At 33.0% G+C, this 24,661-nt stretch overlaps 1 protein-coding gene across 1 annotated transcript; it reads right to left on the minus strand.

Moving 5' to 3' along the window:
- Positions 1–4,747: 4,747 nt before the first annotated feature.
- LOC149230795 (jacalin-related lectin 19-like) lies at positions 4,748–14,367 on the minus strand. Its single transcript, XM_089381415.1, has 5 exons — positions 14,235–14,367; positions 14,014–14,099; positions 11,591–11,785; positions 10,589–10,822; positions 4,748–5,082 (listed from the first exon to the last, which is right to left on the minus strand). Exons 1-5 carry the CDS (start codon positions 14,365–14,367, stop codon positions 5,062–5,064), a joined length of 669 nt encoding a protein of 222 aa, XP_089237541.1. The 3' UTR covers positions 4,748–5,061.
- Positions 14,368–24,661: the final 10,294 nt, after the last annotated feature.

Below are 24,661 nucleotides of genomic sequence, written 5' to 3' on the forward strand. Positions count from 1 at the left end.
CACGATTCAGATCTTTGGAGACTCTCTAAATGTCATAAACTGGGTTAATGGCCAAAGTACCTGCAAAAATTATATGTTGAAACCATTATTAGAAGAAATACAGGCTCTAAAAATATCTTTTAATAGTTTCTCTTTGTGCCCTATATACAGGGAGCGCAATGAATCAGCGGACAAACTTTCTAAGGAAGGTTTGCAGCAGAATATGGGCAGCTGGAAAGTTGTAGAGGAGGATCATGGACAGATTAGTTTATCGGATCAGCCACCACATTTCTAGCTCCAGGGATGCCGATACAGTCTTCTTTTTATCATCTTTTTGATATTCATGACATAGTTTTTTGAAATCTTGTTAATATGGGAACTAGTACAAAATATAATGCTCATTATCTTTTTGTAAGGGTTGTTTTCCTCTACTGAGGAGGCCCGGTTTTAGACTTGATCATGACTCTTTTTGAAAGGTTCCTCAAGGTTTATGGCTGGAAACGTAAAAAGACTAAGGTTTTTACGCTTTCAGCAGATTCATAGACAGGTAGTTCTTCACAGGAAGGACAGTTCAGTTTTTTTTTGCAGCAGCTGTATGATATATCACATAACAGCAAAAGGAATGCTATGTCATATGCAATGTAGCTTTTTATTTCGTTAATAAAAAAGTGTTATACCAATCCTGCGATTACGATAAATCGCAACATCACAATATCGCAAATTACAATATTGGTGATATTGGGAATACACCAATTCAAAGTCGCTTGTATTTTGCGATTTGCGATGAGCGACTTACTTTTTTATTTTATGAGTGCTTTTCCTTAAACGGATAATTATTCCATAAAAATAGTTATTCACGATATGTCAGACCTGATTCAAGTTATAACACAGTGCATTACTCTGTTGGGACCTGTCCACATTGCCATTCACAGTTTTCATGGATTGCATGTTTGCGCCTTTGTGGAAGCCGCGACGCGATTGCGATAAATACTTTATTTTATAAAGAATGCTTTAAGCCTTAAATTTTATAAAAATTCCAACGCTACCTTCGGTCTTTTACAGGGGTTTCTTTTATCACATTTCATAGATTCTGACTCACAAATAACCTTTGTTACTTTGGATCCTACGATTTTCGATAAAGCGAGAATTCCTAGTCACAAAGTGACTTGGTTTGATATCTTAAGTTTATCCAAAGTTTTGTTCCGAATGGCTTCAAAAGGCAAGCTCTTATTCGCTAATTTTTTTAAAAGAATTTGAAAGGTCCCCATTTATTAATACAATACTAACTATTTATATAATAAATGGGGGGGTTGTTGAACAGTACAATAGAGTGGTACGCCAAATTACATGCACAATAAATTGAACTCTAGTTATCACATATTAATTATGTATTTGATGTTTGAACCAATCCACACGAATTGAGAAAGAGTTCTCAACTTCTTACTAGACCATGAAAAAATACATGAACCAAGTTGAAAGATCTACCCTATGGTAGCTCATATATCTAAATTGTTAGTTTCCTAATCATAATCTATATAACCAAGAAGAGAAATTGTATCCTTTCTCGAAAAAGAAATCAACCCCCATATGCACACTAGATCTTGGTCCCCAAAAACTTTGTATCAAACAAATGACCATACAATTTCTATAAAGACTCGTACAATTCATGTACAAAGGAGGGAAGAGGCCCAACATATAGACCACTAAAAATGAACTTAAAGAAACCCATTACCAAAGAAACATGCAAACCCATCCATATGTTACTACAAAAGCTTCTAAACCCTATGAGGTCATATAGATATGTACATGCTTGTACGATGTACGAAGATGTGAGAGAGAAGGTTGAATAGCTAAATCACTAGAAAAATAAACCCAACAAAAAAATTCACTAAAGTAAGCTCCTATTGAAAAACAAATTAGCTTCAAGAGAACAATAAGGCTTGGTAGAAAAAAAAATAGGAATGGTAAACACCAAACCTTAAATATGCACCAAAAACTTTAGGTTATAATTATTTTTTACCAAGAATAGGTTAAACAAACTAATTGAAAATTAGGAAAGACAAAGCCAAATTAAATGAACCAATAAGTTGATCCTAGCTTATTCATTATTCCAGAGCCAATGGTGAAGCCAGAAGAAGAATATATATATATATATATATATATATATATATATATATAGATATGCACCAAAAACTTCAAGTTATAAAATAAATAAATATACCAAAGATAGCTTAAACAAACTAATTAACAAAATTAAATTTAATGAATCAATAAGTTGATCTAGCTTATTCATTATTATGGAGCCAATGGTGAAGTCAGAATATATATATATATAAAATCAATCTTGTAGTGAAAATTCCGAGAGAGAAGCCTTAATGGTTAATATATTTATATGGCACAACTATAAATAATAGTGTTTAGCCAATTGAAGAAAATATTGTTAAAATTTTTTTTTACTGAAAAAGATAGAAAATAGTAACCAACTCTAATGCCATGTTAGAATATTTAAAACATGAACAATAATAAAACACACCAAATTTACATGGTAAAACTCTAATTGGGGAAACATCCGTGGGAAGGAAATAACTTCTATACTATCTTCAAAAATATCCAATCTTACATAGAGCATATCCACAAATATTTCACCACTTTACAAAGATGAAACTTTGATATTCTTTTGTTATGCTTTTCATAGGACTCCATAACCTCTGTTATATCTAAGTGATCGAGGAATTACATCCAAATAATACATATTGGATAATGTAATTTCACTTTTTTATATAATAAATGATTACAAGGGTAATTTACTCCATGATGAATGCGGGGTGTACCTCTTTTACATAAGGCTAAAGTTTCTTTTGACATAACCTAGACATATTATCTTCCAAAGGGGCACATTTCATCAATAATTTTACTTCAACATATATTTTTTATAAAATTATATTAAGTGATTGTAGTTTCCAATGACTAGGGAGCCATGAGGGAAATATTAGGTAAATGAGGGAGTTCATGAATGCATTGCTAAGTATTATAAAAACGTATAGTTGAGGATGAGCTCAATGTTACACGGATTATTTTTAGATAACTTACATTATTTTTCTTTTATTTAATGTAATTCTTTCACTTTAACAAAATAGTCCATTAACACCAAGTTTATCTCTAAATTCAATGTATTTTTCCTGTCAATGTAGCACATTTTTTTCAACACAAAATTTGGTGTTAAATGATAATTTTTTTACTTTACATTGATTTTGGTACTAATTTTAATGACAAATTCTTCTCACATTACATTTTTCATTAATTGTTTTTCTGAATTTTATCTATGATCACACTTTTGTGCTAGGTTTAGCATCATGCAATTTAACTAGAGTAGCACTGTGTATTGTGTTGATTTTTTCTCATAATGTAGCTTCTTCTATACCACCAACTTCACCATATTTTTGTTTTTTACACCAAAATGAGCTTTGCTTCCAATATAAGTTCTAGCATTTCTTCTACTTTAGCATCTAGTTTTAGTTTGTCTATATCTTCTAAATATTTGTTTTTATTCATAATAAGTTTTACTTCCATAATGGCTTCCACATTAGCATTGAGATTCTTCCATTACAACTTTGCTTGTAGAAAATTTTTTCTTCCACTTTAACATTCCATGTTTCTTCTATTGCTTCCATTTAGAAATCGGCTTTATTTCCACTATAACTTCAACTCTAGCACCATGTTTTTTTTTAACTATAACCTACACTTCAACACCATATTTTCTTCCACTAAGGCTTCCACTTTAACACTCTACTTTTTCTTCAGCTATAGCTTCTAGTATTTCATCCATTTTAGCATCAAGTTTTTCTTCCAATTTTTCTTTCCCATATTCATCCAGTTCATATATGGTTTTTCACCTAATAAATTTTTATGTTTAATGCTAATGTTATTATACTCATTTTTTAATTCAAATTATTTCAAGAAATACGAAATAAATACAATATTTAACATATATCTCAACTTGAATTAACATTATAAGAAGCGTTAAGGTAGTTAAAGTGAAATTAAAGGCATTCATCCTAACTAAAAAAAATGGTGCATCAATAAAATATTCCTTATACAAACAATATCTCAAGATAATGATTTTTCCATACAAAATTGCAATTAATTAAAATCAACAATGCTCAATAGATATAAGGAAAGTATGTCAATTGGGTTTAACTTAGACGGTTGGGTGGAATGATTGTTATCCTCTCCACCTAGTTTTAAATATTGTAAATGACATGTTACGTTCTTGAAAAGAGTAATATATGTGCTCTTAAGCGAGTATATTATGTGGCTTCGACATGGTATCAACAACCTTAATCTTAACTTTGGGCAAAGAGGTAGGGTTATTTCTTTCCCTAGGTAGTCCCTAATGTCCAAACATTTTGTCGATTTGGTTTAGCTCGAATGGGTGGGAAAAATATTTTTTTAGCCTCCCCCATGAAGGTTCAAATATTATATGTGAAATATTAAGCTTTAGAATATAATAATCTATGTGGTGCTCTTAAATGAGTGTATAATGTGGCATTGGCATTATATCAACATCCTCCCTCTTGCCTTTAATATAAGAGGGAGGTTGATTTTTTCCCCACCCCATCCCTAGTGCCTAAAATTTTACTCTGGAAAAATATATAATAAACGTAATTTTGTAGCAACATCTTCATCTCCATCAAATCACACAAGTCAGTGTATATGATTTCAATATAATCACATCATGATGTCATGGACATCATCATAGAAAACTAAATAATCAATTCAAATAGACATATATATAATATCCTATAAAACAATTTTTTATAATCGTCATATTTAAAATAGACTAATAAATCAAAAAGATGATTGTATAACCATTTCCTAATGCCACTCAATGAAACAAGTCAATATAATGTCCAAACCATAAAGTGAACACATAAGAGAAGTAAAATATACAACATGTCAATGATATAATGCAAATAATCTATGCATCTACACTAGTATTTGGACTCTCATATTTAGTGAAACCACCACCATCATCATTATCTCAAATTGATCCAACCGTATCATTGTTTTCATTTCCATCTTCTATTCCTCGGATTGGGAAACCTAAAAATAAAACAAAGGGATGATATAAAATGTTAGTATGAAGTGCATTTCAGATAATTAGATTTATCATTGATGCATATAATTCCATAGAAATAAATAGCTTTCAACATTGTGTTTATGCCTCGCTAACCCTAGCTAACCAACACATTTTCTATGATAGATTTTATAGATTTTGTGCTTATCTAGCAAGCTCAAATCAATGCTCATTTAATACACGTAAATTTCTAGACAAGGATGAGAAGACATATCATTCACAAAACAAAAATAACCAACATGATACTAGAAGCATGCAAGGAGAATGTAATGATAACAACAATGATCATTGAATTAAAATATAAACTAATCAACATTCAACAACATTAACGCTTTTGTGGTATAGAAGGATTCATCATATGCATTAACAAGGAGGGTTGCGTAGCAGCAAGTCCCTGCCAATGCAAAAAGTTTCAAACATGCTGAGAGACTTGTACATATATAAACAACCAAAACAATCAATTTTTCAAACATGCTGAGAGGCTTGTACATGATATAGACAACCAATTCCAAAACCAGTAAAATAGGCATCCAGATACAATAACTTCAAGCTCGCCGAGAGATAAGGCCGATAAACAACCCACGTTCTTGCCTTTAGTACAGATGAGAAGAGGAAGATACTAGTTCATTCAAGTTGATCCTCTAGAAAAGTGAAATTTGTATAATTAACGGTATAAAAGTTGTTAATTTATGGAAACTATGAGCTAAGTTGAAATAATTTTGAAATATACAATGTGTATAAAGTTGGAATTATGGCTCATATTGGAGTATATGCATATTTTTTTTTTTCTCAGTAAAACTAGCTAATCGATTATATTATATACAGGTAACATTACATGCAGAAAAACAGTTTGTCCAAGGCCAACTGTGGCACCTTGGAAGACCTTGCTTGACACAGAATTTGCCCACGCAGGGGCATCACCTCCATGATTAACCAAAACATCTGACACAGACTTGAACTTAGACAGTAGTTTAGCAGCCCGCGCAGGGGCGTCCAGCAAAAAGACTCATAGTGGACCTTGCCGGAGTATATGCATATTACAAACTTTACTATTTTTTGATATTTTCCCTAATAAAAGGTAAATGGTTGGTTGGGTAATCTAGTAATACATCAATGCCATCGAGTCAATCTTCTTACTACTTGATGTTAGTTGTTCACCCTCAAAAGTCAAATCAACCACCGTGGAGTGTTTCTCATCTTCCAAAGCTGATAATTGGGCTTACTGACTATCAAACTTAGAAATTTTCCTCTCTTTGGAAAATCACTCACCTATTAACATCATCTTAGCATTCAAAATTATTAAATTTAATTATGTTTTGGGATATGTGCTTAGTATACTTCCATTCTTGACTACAACATGAAACACTCAACATTCTCATGGTTAAATTCTACCACTTTTCCCCTAATTTCGCATTCCCTAATTTTTTTGTTCCTCCTTCCTTGATATTTTTTTCTCTCCTTTTCCAAATTATTTTTCATGACTTAGCTCATATAAAGCCAACATGACAAGAAAGAACTATGTTTTCTCATCTCTAGAGTGTTGCATAATGTCAAAATCCATGAAGAACAACATGCCATTTTTTAAACTTAATTTTGTATGCATTGGGACTTTGAGGCTATTATTTTAGTTTTAATGAAAATTAGTAGGTCAGTGTGTGAAAAAATTATGAAGAAAACCTCGATAAATGTGTTTCCAACACTGAAAAAGGATGTTAACCTTCCTGTTACTAGAAGTTGTTTATTTCCAAAGAAAATATATTTCTCACAGTTGCACTGATTGAGGAGCTACTAGACATGAAGGGAATCAAAATCAAAATAAAAACAAATGCATTTTGACTCTGGGTGGCAATGCCACAAAAATAGGAATAAATTTTGATGTCCAAAAGCCGAAGAAATATTTCAACCTTGTCTCAAGATTTAAACGTGTTCATCCATGATGAAGAATTCAAGTAAAGTACATAAATTATATTACATTTTAATTTATGGTAATCTCATGGCCATTTTCATTTTCAACGCATGGACTTGTTGATCATTTCATAGGTTGTTTAATGGTTACAAGTTTGACATGCATTGATGAATGTTTACCAACTCAATTCCCACATTTCCTTTCAATTATTGTGAATATTATGTTTAAAGGGATATGGATTTTTTTGAGAGAGTGTCAAAGGAACATATTCATAAAACTACGCATTTGATATCCTTTTCATTTTACCACTTGATCTCCTACCTAAATTTCTTCTTGCAAATTTCTATGAAGAGTGTGAAGAAAAGGCCTTGCCAAAGTTGCTTCTTTGATTCAAATCACTTTTGAGGTATGAGGTTAGAAAGTGAAATAATGAGCAAAATAACATATAATAGAACTGGACTTCAAAGTTATCTTTGTGTTAAAAAAATTCTACTCTAATAATGTAAATTGCCTTATTGAATAGAATACGTTGTTAGCTTATGCTCTTATATTTTGCAAATTGTGGATGTTTATGGACAATTATATCTATTCATAGCCTCTTCTTAAGCTTGTGGGGATAGAGGTTGTGATCTATAGTTTATTATCCTGCTTATAGTGCCAATTCTTACTTGCCTTATGCATTGTTAACTACTTGATGTAAAGTAGATATTCCCCCAATAAGTTATTATCCATCCTCAAATATTATAAATTTTCCATAACAAACCTATGGTAGTTGTTGGACTATTATTCTTACTCTTTATACATATCTCTCTATTTTACATCAATTCTAACATGAATCTAGTATCCAATCTCAATTATTTATAGGTTATCCTTAGTTTTGAGAGTTTTCCTCAAGTTTAGTGTTGATTGTAGTTCATGGACTATTCTCCTTATTCTCTATAGCTCTACTTTTATTTTATATCAATTGGTTCCTAAAAGTGATTTAAGCTAGCAAAACATAGATAGGATTATATAGGCTAGTCTATTTCTAAATAGTTTCATCTTGCATTTGCATACTCAGTGACATTTTATATTGAAGAATAATAATTAGTATGTTTTGAATTGGGCGCTTTTTACCTTGGGACATTTTCGCACATCTATCGAAATATAAATATAATGAAGGATGTATTAATTTTAAATGTAACAAATAGGAGCTAAGAAAACTTGAAATTTTGAAATGAAATTTTAAAAAGCTTCCTTAGAGAAAGTCTCTATCATCAAATGATATAGTTCTTCTTGAAACAAAAAACTCTACCGAACATATAGATACACAATTTTATCCATTAGAAACAAAAAATTGATGTGCAAGGGATCAATCTAACTAGGATATTTGACTTAATATCATTTTTTAATACAAAGAGTCACTTTTCCTTGTTATCTCCTATTTTTTCACTTCCACTGTTACCTTTTACAAAAAACACACCCTTTTATTAATTTAGAAAATGATATTTCTACCCTCTCATCCAAGGAGGGCATTATTCTCCTCAATGGCTTTGGTGCTAAAATTGGTAAGGTTTAATTCAATATTATAGCCCATAAAGCCAATATTAATCCTTTACAAAAAACACACCCTTTTATTAATTTAGAAAATGATATTTCTACCCTCTAATCCAAAGAGGGCATTATTCTCCTCAATGGCTTTGGTGCTAAAATTGGTAAGGTTTAATTCAATATTATAGTCCATAAAGCCAATATTAATCCTTTACAAAAAACACACCCTTTTCTTAATTTAGAAAATGATATTTCTACCCTCTAATCCAAAGAGGGCATTATTCTCCTCAATGGCTTTGGTGCTAAAATTGGTAAGGTTTAATTCAATATTATAGCCCATAAAGCCAATCTTAATCCTTTATGGATAAAAGATTATGCTAATCTAACCCATAAATTCAAAAGTTATTGGTAAATTTTCATATGGCACTAAAATCTAAGCACTACCTCCAATGCTAGGACATGTGCAAGGGATCACTCTAACTAAGATATTTGACTTAATATCATTTTTTAATACAAAGTATCACTTTTCCTTGTTACCTCCTATTTTTTCACTTTCATTGTTACCTTTTACAAAAAAACACACCCTTTTATTAATTTAGAAAATGATATTTCTACCCTCTAATCCAAAGAGGGCATTATTCTCCTCAATGGCTTTGGTGCTAAAATTGGTAAGGTTTAATTCAATATTATAGCCCATAAAGCCAATCTTAATCCTTTATGGATAAAATATTATGCTAATCTAACCCATAAATTCAACCGATATAAAGTTATTGGTAAATTTTCATATAGCACTAAAATCTAAGCACTACCTCCAATGCTAGGACATGTGCAAGGGATCACTCTAACTAAGATATTTAACTTAATATCATTTTTTAATACAAAGTATCACTTTTCCTTGTTATCTCCTATTTTTTCACTTTCACTGTTACCTTTTACAAAAAACACACCCTTTTATTAATTTAGAAAATGATATTTCTACCCTCTAATCCAAAGAGGGCATTATTCTCCTCAATGGCTTTGGTGCTAAAATTGGTAAGGTTTAATTCAATATTATAGCCCATAAAGCCAATCTTAATCCTTTATGGATAAAAGATTATGCTAATCTAACCCATAAATTCAATCGATATAAAGTTATTGGAAAATTTTCATATAGCACTAAAATCTAAGCACCACCTCCAATGCTAGGACATGCACTCATGAGGATAACATTGATTTCCATATCCTCTATTCTTTTGTTGAAAAAAAGTTAATTTTGAGAAATTGAAGATAATTAATGGATCTTTAACCAACATCTCATTATGTTAAATTTAAAAATAAATATGATCATTAATAAAAACTAATATGCAAAATATTGAAAGTTGAAATTAAAACTAAAAAAAAAAATTATATACTTGCGAAAAATGATATTACGAAAAATGATATACTGAAAATTTATTTAAATTTTTCATTTAAAAAATAAATGTATTTGAGAATTTATTCCAAAAAAATATAAATCAAAGAAAGAACTCATCTTCCAAACCCTAAAATTGTACAAAGATATACTATAAATCCCTATAACTATTACATATTAAATATAAAACTAAAAGAAATCATCAGATACTTTTTGTAAAAATAAGTGTGAAATTTTTTAAACTAAATATTATACTTAATTTGATAACAATAATACAAAATACTAGAATATTTATTTTAATAAATTTTGGATTTCTCTAAAATTAATGTAAAAAATTTTGGATAAAAAATCATTCATAAGAAATTTAAAAAATCCAATAACAATTATATAAAAAACTAGAAAACTTACTTCAATAAACTTGGTGTTTCCCATTAAAATTAATCAAACAACCTGATTAATAAAACTAAAAGAAAACAACCTAATAAACACCAATTAATAAAACTAAAAGAAAACAACCTAATCCTCGGAAAATATCAATTTAAAAAAATCATTTAATAAAAATAAAAAGTTCTTTAAAATCCATACTATATGCATATGACACGTACGTTATTAAAATTTAAAAAACAAAAAACAACCAACAACGTACCTTTGAAATATATACCCCAATGCAATCTAAATACAAACCACTTCGACCATGGAAGCCTACTATCTTCCCTTCTGCCATGGGTAATGAGAAATATGTGCCATCTTCAACTCCGAAAGGACCATATGTCTTCTTCACGTTACTCTCAAAAGTGCTCTCAAAAGTGAGTGACCTCAGACAAGTGTCGAAACGTCCACTTATTGATGTAATTCTCTCCGTGGGATAATCCAATTCCATCTTACACATAAGAAGAAAAAATCAAAAATCAGTAATCATTGAATAATGGTAAAGTTTAATCCAATTACAAAATACATATCAAAAGTATATCATAATTTATAAATAAATAAATGCTATTTTTTTCATATTAATTTTCATATATTTTTAATTTAATTTAAATTTCATTTATTTACCTAATGCATTTCTTTTCATATAATTAAAAAAAATAAAAACAACCACCACTTTCATATAATTAAATATATTCTAATTTTCTGAATATAACCAATTATATTTATAGATAATAATTTAATAAATATAATTTTTTTTATATTTTTAAATATTTATAATTTGTCTCAATGATTCGTTTTAAAAGATTTTGTTTTGATTTTAAATTTTTTAATAGTTAAAAGTAATTATTTAAAACTTAACCATTTTAAAAATCTGTGTAACTCAAATTAAAAATAATTTCAAAAATATTTTAAGAACTTTAATATATAAAAAATTGTGTAACTCAAATCAAAAATAATTTCAAAAATATTTCAAGAACTTTAATATATCTAATTTGAAGTTAAGCTTTTGTGATCTATAATAAATGGATCGTAAAAATTATATAAGAGAAATATTTTGACTAAAAATTTATCTTTTGTGATTTCTACTAAAAAAATTCTACTTAAAACCTTTAAATTTCTTATAAAACACAAATTTTCAAATCACAAACATATTAAAACAAACCAAAAAAATTAAATATAAACTTTAAATTCATTTCATACTCTTAAATACATATAATACCTCCGCATTATTATTTCCTCCGCTTCCTCCATGCTTGGACCAAACAATAGCCCCATTGCTTTCATATCCAATATTGATGGAATCTATCACACTTCCGTAAACTAATTTTATTTGGCGAATGGCGGCATACACCCCATCATCCCATAAATCTCCACTTTTGCCTCCCCATGGGCCAACTGATATAGCCTTCGGAATCTGAAAAACCAAATTTCAAATAATTAACTTCCTCATTTCCTAAAATAAACGAATAATATCATAATTATAATAAAATTTAATATTATTTTTTTTATTTAGATTTTATATAGAAAATAACAAATCGTAAATATGACCAATATTTTTTTTAAAACATTTTTTTATTAATAATTAAACGTTTCTCCTCAGTTTGAATTGTTCCAGAAATTCAAACAGCACTGAATCTCACCGAATTAATTCAAAACAGGATTTAACTCAAGTTGCAATTATATTCCTGTGGGTTTGGTAAACCATAAAATACATCATTTACAGCGTGCCATGAAACCCAATGGAGTGGAGTTTAAATTTCCAAAATAGATAGATGCTTTCGATTGAGAATTACCTTAACGTTTACTTCAAAAGGAGGCGGAGTCGGAGGCGCAGAGAGTTTGATTGAAATTGAATCGGTACATTCAATCTGAAATGCATGGGAATTTTTAAAGAAAAGGCATCTTTCGTGGGAACTATTGGGTAGAACTCAGACCATTCAAACGAACAGGTGCAGAGATGGGAATGGCATAAAATCCCATCCAAGCCGAAAGAATGGCGACAGAAAGTTATTCTTATTCCACAAATCTTTGCACGAATATCGTCGCATCTTTCAGGGTTGGGATGGTGTGTTATCACATCCCAACAGACACAATCATAGCTTGGATGGTATAGAATCTCATCTCAACAGACACAAATGGCGGTATCAAAGTTAAATTCTTATTCCATAAATCTTCTTTGTGGGCTGCCATAGTTTACCCACGCAAGCACCGTGACGAAAGGCACAGGACGTAAGATTGCGGGCGTCACAAAAGAAGCCCAACACAATGTTTAGATGTAAAAAAACTATGCACTGTAGAATTTGAAATATTCTGGAGAATTTTTGGTTTACAAAAATGTTGTAAATATGTAAAGTTTTATTTTGATTTTTCTGGACTCATGACAATGTGTTTACAACCGCACTAACCGTTTGGGCAAACCTTCAAGCGCCCATATTTGCATTCACAGTTAACGGCAAAGCTGCACACAACCCGTCTTCCTCCGTAACATCTGCAAATGGTGGAAACCAGCTACCCACACCCTCCTTGCGTGACTGAAGCCACGGCCTATCATCGTCCTCTGTTATGAGGGTATGTATTGAAGACAGTCTGTGGGAGGACTCATGTTGGTCAGCGTATCCCACTGCAGCAGAGACTACATAATCTGTGGGAAGCTGTGCAACCCTTGTACACGAACGTTCATCGACATTCAGAAATAAATTAGACTATATTCTTATTAAAAAAACAGGGTCAGAATGCGGTGGAACAGGGAAATAGTTTCCTAGAGACCGGGTTCTGGTCATGACTCTTCAACAGAGAATTAAGCTAGTTCTTTCAAAGGAAAGTATGCAACCAGAGGCTGAGTCCAAGACCCTGAATGTGAGGATTCAGGCCTAAATCCTGTCGCTCGACCCAACAGAATTAAACTCAGAGGGATTACTCGTTTAAATTCTTTAAAGAAAAACATGGTTCGACCCCGTTTCCGGGTGGACGAGCTTCCAAACCCCAACTGTAATCAAACCCAACAAATATCAACGGAGATAATTCCAGCTAAAAGCACATCAAGAAATAGCGAATAAGTATACTGTCCGGTAACCGAGACGATTTACCAAACCAAACTCTCTGCAGAATAGCATAACCAGAAGGACATAAAGAAAATAATAGTCGATAAGCCAGAGACGTATAGCATTGCATAAGTTTAGAAAATGTTCTCTGTGGAACATAACCCAGGAAGAGTAACTCAAGATAATACAAAATCGACCATTTTATTACACATTAACAAGCTTAAGAGCGTAAATGTCTTTCAGTGCCAAAATTAAAACAGAGAATGGACTTACAGAAGGTAGCTATTACAATTACAGAGTTGGCCAGTGTGGCTCAAAATATCAGAGGTGAAATCCACTCAAATTTAACAAGCTTCTTAAAAAACAAAAAAAACAAAAAAACAAAAAACAAAAGACATGATTCAGGGCTCCGGACCGAAGCCAGAGGGTCAGTGACTCAGTACCTCTTCGTAAGCATACACTTCAACATTTTCCAAAATATGAACATTTGCCCGAGAGGACGGCTAGACTACGCAGGAAGGGTGAACCATCTCCTTCCGCGAAGAAAACAAGAAAAAACTGCAGCATGTTGTAAGACAAACCAGGGCGGAAAACCTCATACCCGGTGGAAACCCTCGGAGTCATCTCTGTTCCTGGAAGGCACCGCTGCCATCTGGTAGCAAACTCGAAAACGAGAGCAAGGTGTACCTACGAGCAAACCACCACAAATAGATTAAGTATTCGAAGATTTCCTTAGAGAAGAGCTTAGTCTGCTATGGAGAAAGGTTAAAACATGGTTGCAGGAAAGAAAAACGAAAACAGGAAAACTAACCAACTGCTAACTTACCCTAAATGCCAACTCTGGCAATGAGGACAAGGATTGGCACTTCGATAGCCTTTCAAAAACCTCAACAGAGCTCTGGTTCGAAGCTGGAATGAGACCACGGTAGGAAGCAGCAGACCAAGCAGGAGTCATGAGCACTGATGGAAGAATGAGACCTCGATACGGCGCCAAGGGTAGTGAAAGTTGAAGGAACCAACCCTGGCCGTTGGATCGCTCAACAGGCCTCAATACCGTCGATACAAGAGGAATCCCGAGGCAGTAGATGGGGGTGGTCAGGTCTGCCCATGCAACGTACAAAATCTTTATCTACTCCCTATTTTGTGCATAGGAAAGCAATGAGTAATCTCATGTGAAATTGTTTTAAATAAAAATAATAATAATAATATTATAGTAAGTATTGCATGATTGTGCAGAGGCACATAACCGTGATATGCAGAAATTACAAGCCTGCGTCAATCGTCAATGGGTTTGATCGTTAAACTTTATAAATTCAGAATTAAGCTAGTATACCGGGAGATTTAGTCCACATCGTATTAAAATATACGAGACAGATTGTACAGTGATATACAGAGATTATAAGCGTGCAATTGCCAGCCACCAATATTTTTGGGGCTGTAGTTCCATTAATGTATTTATTCCATCCGTTGGATTTTGCATTTGTTAAAATCAAACTATTAACCTATACAACCTCATGTATTAGTGAAACTGTAATTCCAAAAATATTAATAACCATCCGGATACATTTACTGGAATATGAATTATTGGATTGAAAAATGCTTCCTGTCACCCACAAAGAAAGAATATCAATGTTTCTATCCTGACATTTCCACAGAGTAGTCTAACGCCATTTTGACAGGACAGGGATAACTTCGTGGAAATGAGTTATTGAGTCGTCACCATCTATTTCTTTACTAAATTCAGAATTAAGATATTCGCTGTCGTTATGCCTCGTCATCCATCCGGAATTTTTGCATAATATTAAAAAATACGAGCCCTATCATGAGTCTCTCGGTATTCCTGTAACTTCCAGTAACTTCCATAATAGGCAGTGTTTTGCAAAGACAAAACCATTGTGGTCGGCTGATTTAGATCAATATCAATAGCAGGTGTTCACAAAACATATGAATGATGTATATAGGTGTTTTGTATACCAGCGTTATACATGCAATAATTTGGTCACAAACTCCATAGTAAATGTGATCAAAGGCGCTGATACCTGAAGGACTAGAAAGAGGAGAAGCAACACAAATACAAGGAGGAGAAGCAACACAGATACAAGGAGGCTCAATCAAAGCCAAAGCAACGATGGCAAAGACGGGTCTAGTGTTAATCAATATGTTCTTCAACCATAACAGAAATTTACAAACGTCTAAAGCATAAATTTACAACCGTCTCAAGCATAAGTAATGGACCACTCCTCCCACTTCATCCAATGCTGTGGAGGCAAATAATTTGTTTCTTACAGTGTCAACTCCTGAATCCGTTTTCTCCGCATCCACTCTACTTCGACTACCTGCAATGGAAGTGTTTTTGAAAATAAACATTAAGCTATAATCTGGATTTCATACCCACAGACGGCTAGACATAGAAGTAATGCTTAATTAGATATTTATTTATGAAAAGTGGAAAGTTCCATATGATCTGATCAAAGTCCCTGAGCCAAATTGGTTGTCACTAGATCTCGCGGCTTTAACAGCAGTTCTTTTCGAAATGATCCTGTACTGAATTTGGGAATTTGCTTGTGACATCTCATGATCTGATCTTCCGAAGTTTGTTTGCAGAGGCAATAACCCCATAGACCTTCTGCTCCGTGGACAACCCAGCTAACTTTGGCCAGGGAACGAATTCCTCGAACATTTTCCCATCGGCGTCTCACGGCTCGACTTGATGCGGAAATGAAACAAATAACTAGCAGCTGCAAAAAAATATTGGTTGAGGGTTAAATATAATTTTAAATTTCTGATGCGGAACGACAACAAATAACTAGTAGCTGCAAGAAAACATTAGTTGAGCTAGCAGCGGCAAGAAAATATTGGTTGAGCGGTAAATATAATTTCAAATTTCTGATGCGGAACTACAACAAATAACTAGCAGCTGCAAGAAAACATTAGTTGAGCGGTAAATATAATCTGAAATTTCGAGAGGTAAATATAAATTCAAATTCGTCTATCATCCGTATTTACAAGTTCTGCGTGCTCCGAACCATCGGAAAACATGGAGTAACATGCATGCTTAGCGCGTCGCATCTCAGATGCGTCTCCTAATGCATAGCATGGTTTTATGTATGGGGAATGGTCAGCATGGCATCTATCTTAAAAACATTAAATATCCAATAGTATAGGATTTATTAGTTGCCTTCAGGTCTGCCCATCCCACGTACAAAGGTTATAATGTTACCATATAATATAATATGTTCTATTTATGTTTATCAAAAAAAATTCACTGGGTTAATGCCATGACTAATTATTATGATAAAGTAGGCACTTTGACATATCCAATAAAGGTGAATAGAGTCGATTTTGTCCTAAATTGACTATATTAACCATGTATCTAATGTACTTGATATGTCTCAAACTTTAACAAAAATAAAATCTATTAATACATGAAATGTATAAGTAGAAATGTAAGAAATGCCACTATTAATACATGAAATGTATAAGTAGAAATGTAAGAAATGGCAATTGATCATTTTATTGGTAAATAGATAAAATGTTATAAAAATGGAAAAAATGTATTGATTGGTAGATTAGTGTATTTATGAAGCTCATAAGTACATGTATTATATTATTTTTAGTGTAGCATTTACTAATCAATTTATAAAAAAAAGAGTTGCTCAGAGAGGTTAATGGAGTTTGACAGTATTGTATTTACATTAGGGCCAAGAATTGTATTCACTTTTTTTCAGCGAGACTTATTAATAAGTCAAGAATGTTGGTAATATGATAAATATTTTGAAAATTAGAATGGATATGGAAGTTCATAAGTCTAAGAAAAATTTCCTTTCATCTTCACCCGTCTTAGTATGGCACAAGCATAGACTCTTTCTTCCCATGTTGTTTTGAGAAAGTGATTTTCTTCTTCAACCCTCTTTATATGGCACAAATGACACTGTTTCTTCTAATGGTGTTTTGTCAGTTGGGAAACAAATGGTTTCACTACGAAGCTCATTAGAATTAACTCTTATATTAGAAATGTTTGTTTTCTTCCTAACATAAGCCAAGGCACATAAATTTTATATTGTTTTCAATATTTAACTTATGAGCTCCTTATAATAACTTAGTTTCATTTTTCCCTCCATAAAATAAAGTATTAAGTGAAATAATAATAAAAAATAATCGTAAAACATAATATTCTTTGAATTAAAATATATTAATAATAAATAATATATGGATTCAATTCATATTGTTATATTGTAATCTCATTTTTATTAATAAAATTATAAACATATCACATTAAAAGAAATAAAAAATAAATAAAAATTCATTTTGATAACCATATATTTATATAAAAGGTATAATTAATAAATATTAAAAATTTAATTAATTTAATTAATAAATATACAATTTAAAATCAAAATATTTATAAATATAAAATAATGATGTAGGAGCATTATATAAGTTTTACAGTTGGACTTATAGAAAGTCAATTTCAATTTACAAATGGGGCTTGGATTCCCAAATTAGCATTTATGGAGCGATAAAGAGATAAGGGGAAAAGGGAAACTAAGATATTATACGGAGTTCATCAACTCTAATCTTGAAAACTATAATTATTTATCTATCTTTACTAGTGTTGAGAAGAAAGTGAACATTTCTAAGATAAGAAATAATTCTCTTGAACTTCATAATGAAACTGGGCAGTTTGTCAAAATAGATGTCAAGCTACCAACCTTCTTGACCCATTAAGCTAGAGATTCAGTTTGTCAAAATAGATGTCAAGCTACCAACCTTCTTGACCCATTAAGCTAGAAAAACTATGGTGAGATGTCAAGCTACCAACCTTCTTGACCCATTAAGCTAGAAAAACTATGGTGAGATGTCAAGCTACCAACCTTCTTGACCCATTAAGCTAGAAAAACTATGGTGATCTGGAAATGCTTCTCTAACTAATTTTCAAAAATAGAAATAATATGTTAAAGAATTTTGATTATTCTTTTTTCCTTCTTAAGGACTCATGATTTCTAAGGCTAAGGAAGCATGTATTGCAGTAAGATTTCATTATAGCATGGTCTTTGCCTTTTCTTGATCTTTTTTTCTCTTTCAACACTTGTCAAAGAACCATTATTTTGTTTTCATTATGGCATGGTCCTTGCCTTTTCTTGATCTTTGTTTTTTGTCTTTCAACAGGTGACAAAGAAGCATTAAATTAGTGTTATATGACATAAGACTCGTGATTTATAAGGCTAAGCAAGCATGTATTGCAGTAAGATTTCATTATAGCATGGTCTTTGCCTTTTCTTGATCTTTTTTTTTCTCTTTCAACACTTGTCAAAGAAGCATTAATTTGTTTTCATTATAGCATGGTCCTTTGCCTTTTCTTGATCTTTTTTTTTTCTCTTTCAACACTTGTCAAAGAAGCATTAATTTGTTTTCATTATAGCATGGTCCTTTCCTTTTCTTGATCTCTTTTTTTGTCTTTCAACAGTTGTCAAAGAAGCATTAATTAGTGTGATATGCTAGAAGCATTAATTAGTGTTATATGACATATGACTCATGATTTGTAAGGCTAAGAAGCATGTATTGCATATAGCATGGTCCTTGCTTTTTGTTGATCTTTTTTTTTGTCTTTCAACAATTGTCAAAGAAGTGTTAATTAGTGTTATATGCTATCTATTGCATTACTTAGCTAATTAGTATTATATGCTATCTATTGTCTTACATAGTGTTATATGTTATCTCTTACCTTACGGCATTTCCTTTGCAACATCTGGTGCAAATGCTAGTAATTCCTTTTATAATTAGTAATAATAATTTAAATAAAGTTGTTTTTAGTTAGTTTTTGTGATTTTTTTAATCTTGAAAATGTGAGAAGTATCATAAACTAAATGTTTAGATGTTTATCGTGGATTGCCTATCCACATTTACCAACCATTTAAATACTTAATTTGAAAATAGTAAATACAGTTATTTCATAAATATTATTGATAAGTGAGTTACAACATATTTCTTAAGACTTGAATGTACACAACTCGGAAATAAATTGCCTACCAAACTACTCATGTTAAAATCCTTTAACAAAATAAAATATAATCAAAATGAATAATTAACTTTTTTTTATATATTCATAAAAATAAATTATTCTATATAAAAAAATATATTTAAGTACACATTCTATTCTATTAATTTTCTATTTCATTTTGTATGAAAATAAAATTAATTTTCTCGATTGGATAGAGATATTGTTATCTAGAGTAATTGTTGTTGTTGAATTTGAGGACGGTCTCTGATGACTACATTTTGGCAGTGGTTTGTTTTATGTGATCTAGACCCATATTTCATACAAAACATTGGGGTCTCTGTTTTTTTTGTTTTTACAGGCTTTTTCTGTGATAGAGGTTGAGACTTTGTACCTCTATTTTTCTTGGATTCTTCTCCTACTCGACATCTATTTGCAGTGTGTCTAGTTTTACCACAAAGCCAACATGTTAGTTTGTTCCATTGTTCTTGCTTAGCACTGTGCAAGTGAATATCTAACGGCTTGTAGTAGTGGGTCTTAGGGACATACCTATAATATCCGTTTCTTTGTTGCTTCTTAGGCCGAGAAGATTGGCCTCTTTTATTGTAATAAAATTTGGTTGTCTTTCTTTCCTTTTTGGCTCTTCTCTTGATCTTTCTTCGTCTGACCAGTGGATCATCAATAGATAGTCCATATTTACTACAAACAGACTTACTGTCTGGAAGCTTAGACAGTTTTTCAAGAGATTTGTTAACTTTTGGGCTAGTACATAAGCCAACCAAAGCTTTTGTTATATTAGAATAAATTTGTCCCCATGTGTAAGATTCAAATGGCATTTGAAAAACTTCTTGCAGGTGAATGTAATTAACAAACCTTGAAGGTAAGGCTACTAGATATACCTGCTTCCAGAGAAGATTCTTTGAATCTTTTACCTCATATATGCATTGCATCCAATCTCAATGGAAATCTTCAAACTGGGACATCTTATTGCATTTTAAGTTCATTAAGATGACTTCATGTTTATCAGCCATCTCTGCTTCTGAGCCACACCAATGCTCTACGATCATGGAGGTCAATGCTCCAATCATGTTATTCTGAACAGTCCCATCAGTATTGTGTATAATATTTCCTTGCTCATCTTTGAGCAATTGTTTTTCCATATTGGCTACTAAGTCTGGAGAAGACTCAGTTTCCCACCACCTTAATAGTGTTCTTGTGAAACATTGGATTATTGTTTTACAAGCTTTTATTTCATTTTTCCCTCTTAATCACATGAGCTTATACTCAGTGAACATCATGTCCACCATCTCCCTGATTTGACCAACGCTAAGGTTGGCAATGTTCCACTCTTTATGAGAATCTGCAAAGAATGTGTGGGAATCTCGGAGTTTGCCTTTACCTCTTAGATCTGGAGCAGAGTATCTGTTGTACTGGCTTTCCAAGGGCTCATATATTGGAAGTACTTCTGCTTCCTTTTCTTCTTCTTTGAATAGAGATGCCAAGGAAATAGGTTCTTCCGAAGTAGAGGCTTCAGTTTTCTCTTTCTGTGTAGGTGCAACTTCTTTGGGAAAAAGATGGGGAAACCTATCAATAGGTTTGACAGGATCTTGTATTTTTACACTTCTTTTGTGCAAAAAGGAGGATGGAACTGGTTTATCTTCTTTTGATAAAGACATTTTATCAACTTTTCCTACCTGTTCATTTATTTTTCCTGAAGTGGAATCAATATGTTCTACAAATTTTTCTTCCACATTTTCTAGCTTCATCGGAGATTCTTTGAAATAACCTTTGACCACTGTTGTGGAATATTGTACATCATTCAAAGATTTATTTATATCATTAATAGAAACTTGAACAGTATTGAACTGTTCTTTTAATTCTGCAGATTTGGCTACATTCATCTCTAGCCCTGTGACAACTGTGTTAGTCCAGTTTAGCTGTTCACTGGCTTTTTGTATTCTGCTGTCAATGCCTAGATAATTGTCATCTTTTAATACTAGTGGGATGGCTTTACCAGAATTCTAGCCTTCTCCTAGGACTATTCCTTTGTAAGGAGGGAATGTCGTTGGAGTTTCAACCTTGTCACCATTTAGTGCTGACCATAAGTGTTTAGATGATGTAATTGCTTCAGAATCAGTCATCATGATTATTTCTGACTGTTTCTTCTGCATCCATGAATCGAATGAAATCCAGGTATGGGTGTCTTCCATGAACTGTTTCCATTCTTGTGATAGTCTGATCTTATCTTCAACTGAATGGCTTAGACCAAACTCTTCAGCCTTTGGATGAGTAAAAATATCCCAATTTAGCATAGCCTTCATCCATTGAGCACTAATTTTGTGCTTTGGACATCCATCCATTAAAGTAAAAAAAATTGCATTTCCATGACTGTAGGCTTTTTACAGTCATCAGGTATTTTTCCAAATCTTCTATCTGGGATTAAACCATTTGCCTGCTCTAAGTATCCAAGCCCATATCTAGGCTTTACTGGCCTCATGGTGCTAAAGATAGTTGTTAACCTCGGAACTTCATTTTCTAAAGTGGTTATTTCATGCATCATCAGGATATGCTCAGACTCATGGGGAAATGCTATGTCTGAACATTTAGGGTTTGGACAAGGGTTTACAAAAGTAGAAGGTGGAGCTTCTCCTGTCCTAGGATGATGATTCTCATGCATGAATATTTCAGCAAGCTGGCTAAGATTTACAGAGCAATGGCATTTTGGACATTTTACTTCAAGTGAAGAGAAATTTACTATCTGTGCAAATTCAAATAATGAAATGTGTTTACAAGAATTTGAACTGGAGCTAGAGCAAGCTGTATCTTCAAGCTCAGGATTTATGTACAATGGTGAACTTCTGCACATTTGATCTATTCTTTGTCTATCAATAGTTGATCTTCGAGAAAAGGAAAGAATAGCAGAATGGGGTTCTTCTCTAATGTCAGCAGAAGTAATTTTCTTAATGGTAGGAGGCTTGGGATTAGATACCACCCAGTGTTCTGGGAAATTAAGATCTTCCCACCTTATAGTTTGGTGTTCAATCTTTTGATTTCGAGAATCTTTCAACACCACTACACTTGCTTTTGACTCTTTGCTGGGGGCATGTAGGATTGCAGGATAAAGGGTGTTTGTATGAGGGAAGCAGCCTCTGGTTTGTATGGCAATATTGTGTCTCATTTTGGCCATATCAAATCCAATTGTCTAAATTTGTAACTGAAGAATATTTTCAATTGTTTCATCGAAAACATATACAGAGAAATTAGGATAACAATCGAAATAGAAAAGGCCATTGGACAAAGGAGCTACAATCCCACCTATCAATGAGTCAGTGTATTTGTTATGGGTCAGATCTCGAACAGTGGCTAAGACTAATGTGTTTAGACCCTGATGTGTTAAAGGATATATACCAATGCGGATGCATCCCAGATGAAGATGCTGAGTTTTTAATATTTTTGCCTCAGCCTGTAGTTGTTTGGAATTTAAAAGAGGAATGGATTGTACACAGTCTGAATTATCTTGAATTTGACTTATAGATTCCTTAATAGAAATTCTAGTTGCAACCTTCAAATGAAAAGCAGACAGGTCTAAGTAAACTTCAAATGCATTTATTCTAGGTAGCTGCCATCTAGCAGAGGGTTGTGTTTCTTCATATTCTAATTCAGCGGAATTTAAAACACGACTAGATGCTGATGAGAACATATCCCTAAGGGGATTATCATGAACAAATGATTCTTTCTCTTCCATCTCGCAGAAAGAAATAGACTTTCTGTAAGGCTCCATTTAGATTTTGAGTGTTTCTAAGTACTAACTTGAACCAAATGCTTTGGCTCTAATAACATCAACACAGCTGCTAAGCCTTGTTGAGTCTCTTCTCTGCTTTTGCCACTTATTCTGATTTACATGAACCCATACACGAACCTACTAGCACATTTCTCGCTCTGTCGACCTCTTCAATGGCATTCTCACCTTACACGGTCTAGCGTCCCTTCTATGCGTTGGCGAACCTCAATACATAATAACTTAAGTAGATACCACCTTAGCAGCTCATTTATAACGCACAAGTACTCAAATGCGGAATAAATAACACTCTCTTGTTGGAAATAATACTGAGAGGGGGGTGAATCAGTATTTCTTTTTCTCACTATTGTTTTACTAGTTAAAACATATATGTTCAGAACACAAAATGAACAGCAGGAATAAATACTCTTATTAATATAACTGTGCAGTAAAATAAATACAATAAATAGATTGTCACAATTGGTTGCCAAGCTCCAACTTGGACTTTGGTGAGGCTCCAACCTCCTGAGCACCAACTCTATTTTGCCAAGACACCAATCTTGGACTTAGGAGCACCAACTCCCAAGGACTTCAATCCTGTTCAATTCTGAGGCTCCAACCTCTTTGGTATACACTAGTGTGCTGCTGCGCTCTTTTCAGCTTCCACTGCTTCTGCTGCCCCCTTTTCTTCTGCTGCTTTCACTATCTCATGCTCAGGTTATACCGTTCACGAACAACCACTACAGTTCTCTGTTTTTGCTGCTTTTATATGCTCCATGCCCCTGTCCATTCGTTTCCTCTTACATGCTGGCTCTTTGGCTTCCTCCTCACTTGATCGCTTGACACTTCGGCTTCCATTCCTTTGCTTCTTCTGTCTATACAAGTGTTCCAAAATCTGAGTAGAAAAACCCAAACTCCCCTTTCTTAAATAAAACTTGGCCCTTGACCTGTGGTTAATACCTTACAGGCTTTATCGGAGGCGTTTAATCACCCATCGGAAGCCACCACCCGAGCGTTTTAATCAACCATCGGAAGCCACCACCCGAGCATTTTAATCACGCATCGGAAGCCACCACCCGAGCGTTTTAATCACCCATCGGAAGCCACCACCCGAGCGTTTTAATCACCCATCAGAAGCCACCACCTGAGTGCTTTAAAGCCCGCAAACCTTAACCCCTCGGCCATGTATCATATAATACATGGAAAACATTATAAACCCTCGCTCTAATTCAAATGTCGGACTTCAATTATTATGCACCCGCCTTTACAATTATCGACGGGTCCGGATTTCGGCGGTCGCAATAACTCTTAAGCCCAGACCTCCGACGAGGTGCGGACCCGATATGGCTTTAGACTCCCTTTAATATTGGTTTCGGATTCGATGTATATCGGCACTCACTGCAAACAATAGCACATCCTCCTTCGATGCGACAGACTCGACACCCTTTTACGATCCGGCTTGTTCAAATTTCG

Source organism: Pinus tabuliformis, chromosome J (genome assembly GCF_031772625.1).
Source record: "Pinus tabuliformis cultivar Carrire ecotype Pingquan chromosome J, CPIR1, whole genome shotgun sequence".
Lineage (NCBI taxonomy): Eukaryota > Viridiplantae > Streptophyta > Pinopsida > Pinales > Pinaceae > Pinus > Pinus tabuliformis.

Bases quoted from the DNA above. Each gene is read 5' to 3' on its own strand.
- LOC149230795 (XM_089381415.1), bottom strand. From the start codon at position 14,367: ATGACTCCTGCTTGGTCTGCTGCTTCCTACCGTGGTCTCATTCCAGCT. The intron at 14,100-14,234 runs GTTAGCAGTTGG...GTTTGCTCGTAG, and splicing joins AGAGTTGGCATTTAGGGTAA to GTACACCTTGCTCTCGTTTT. The intron at 11,786-14,013 runs GTATGAGGTTTT...TTGGTTTTTCAG, and splicing joins ACTCCGAGGGTTTCCACCGG to ATTCCGAAGGCTATATCAGT.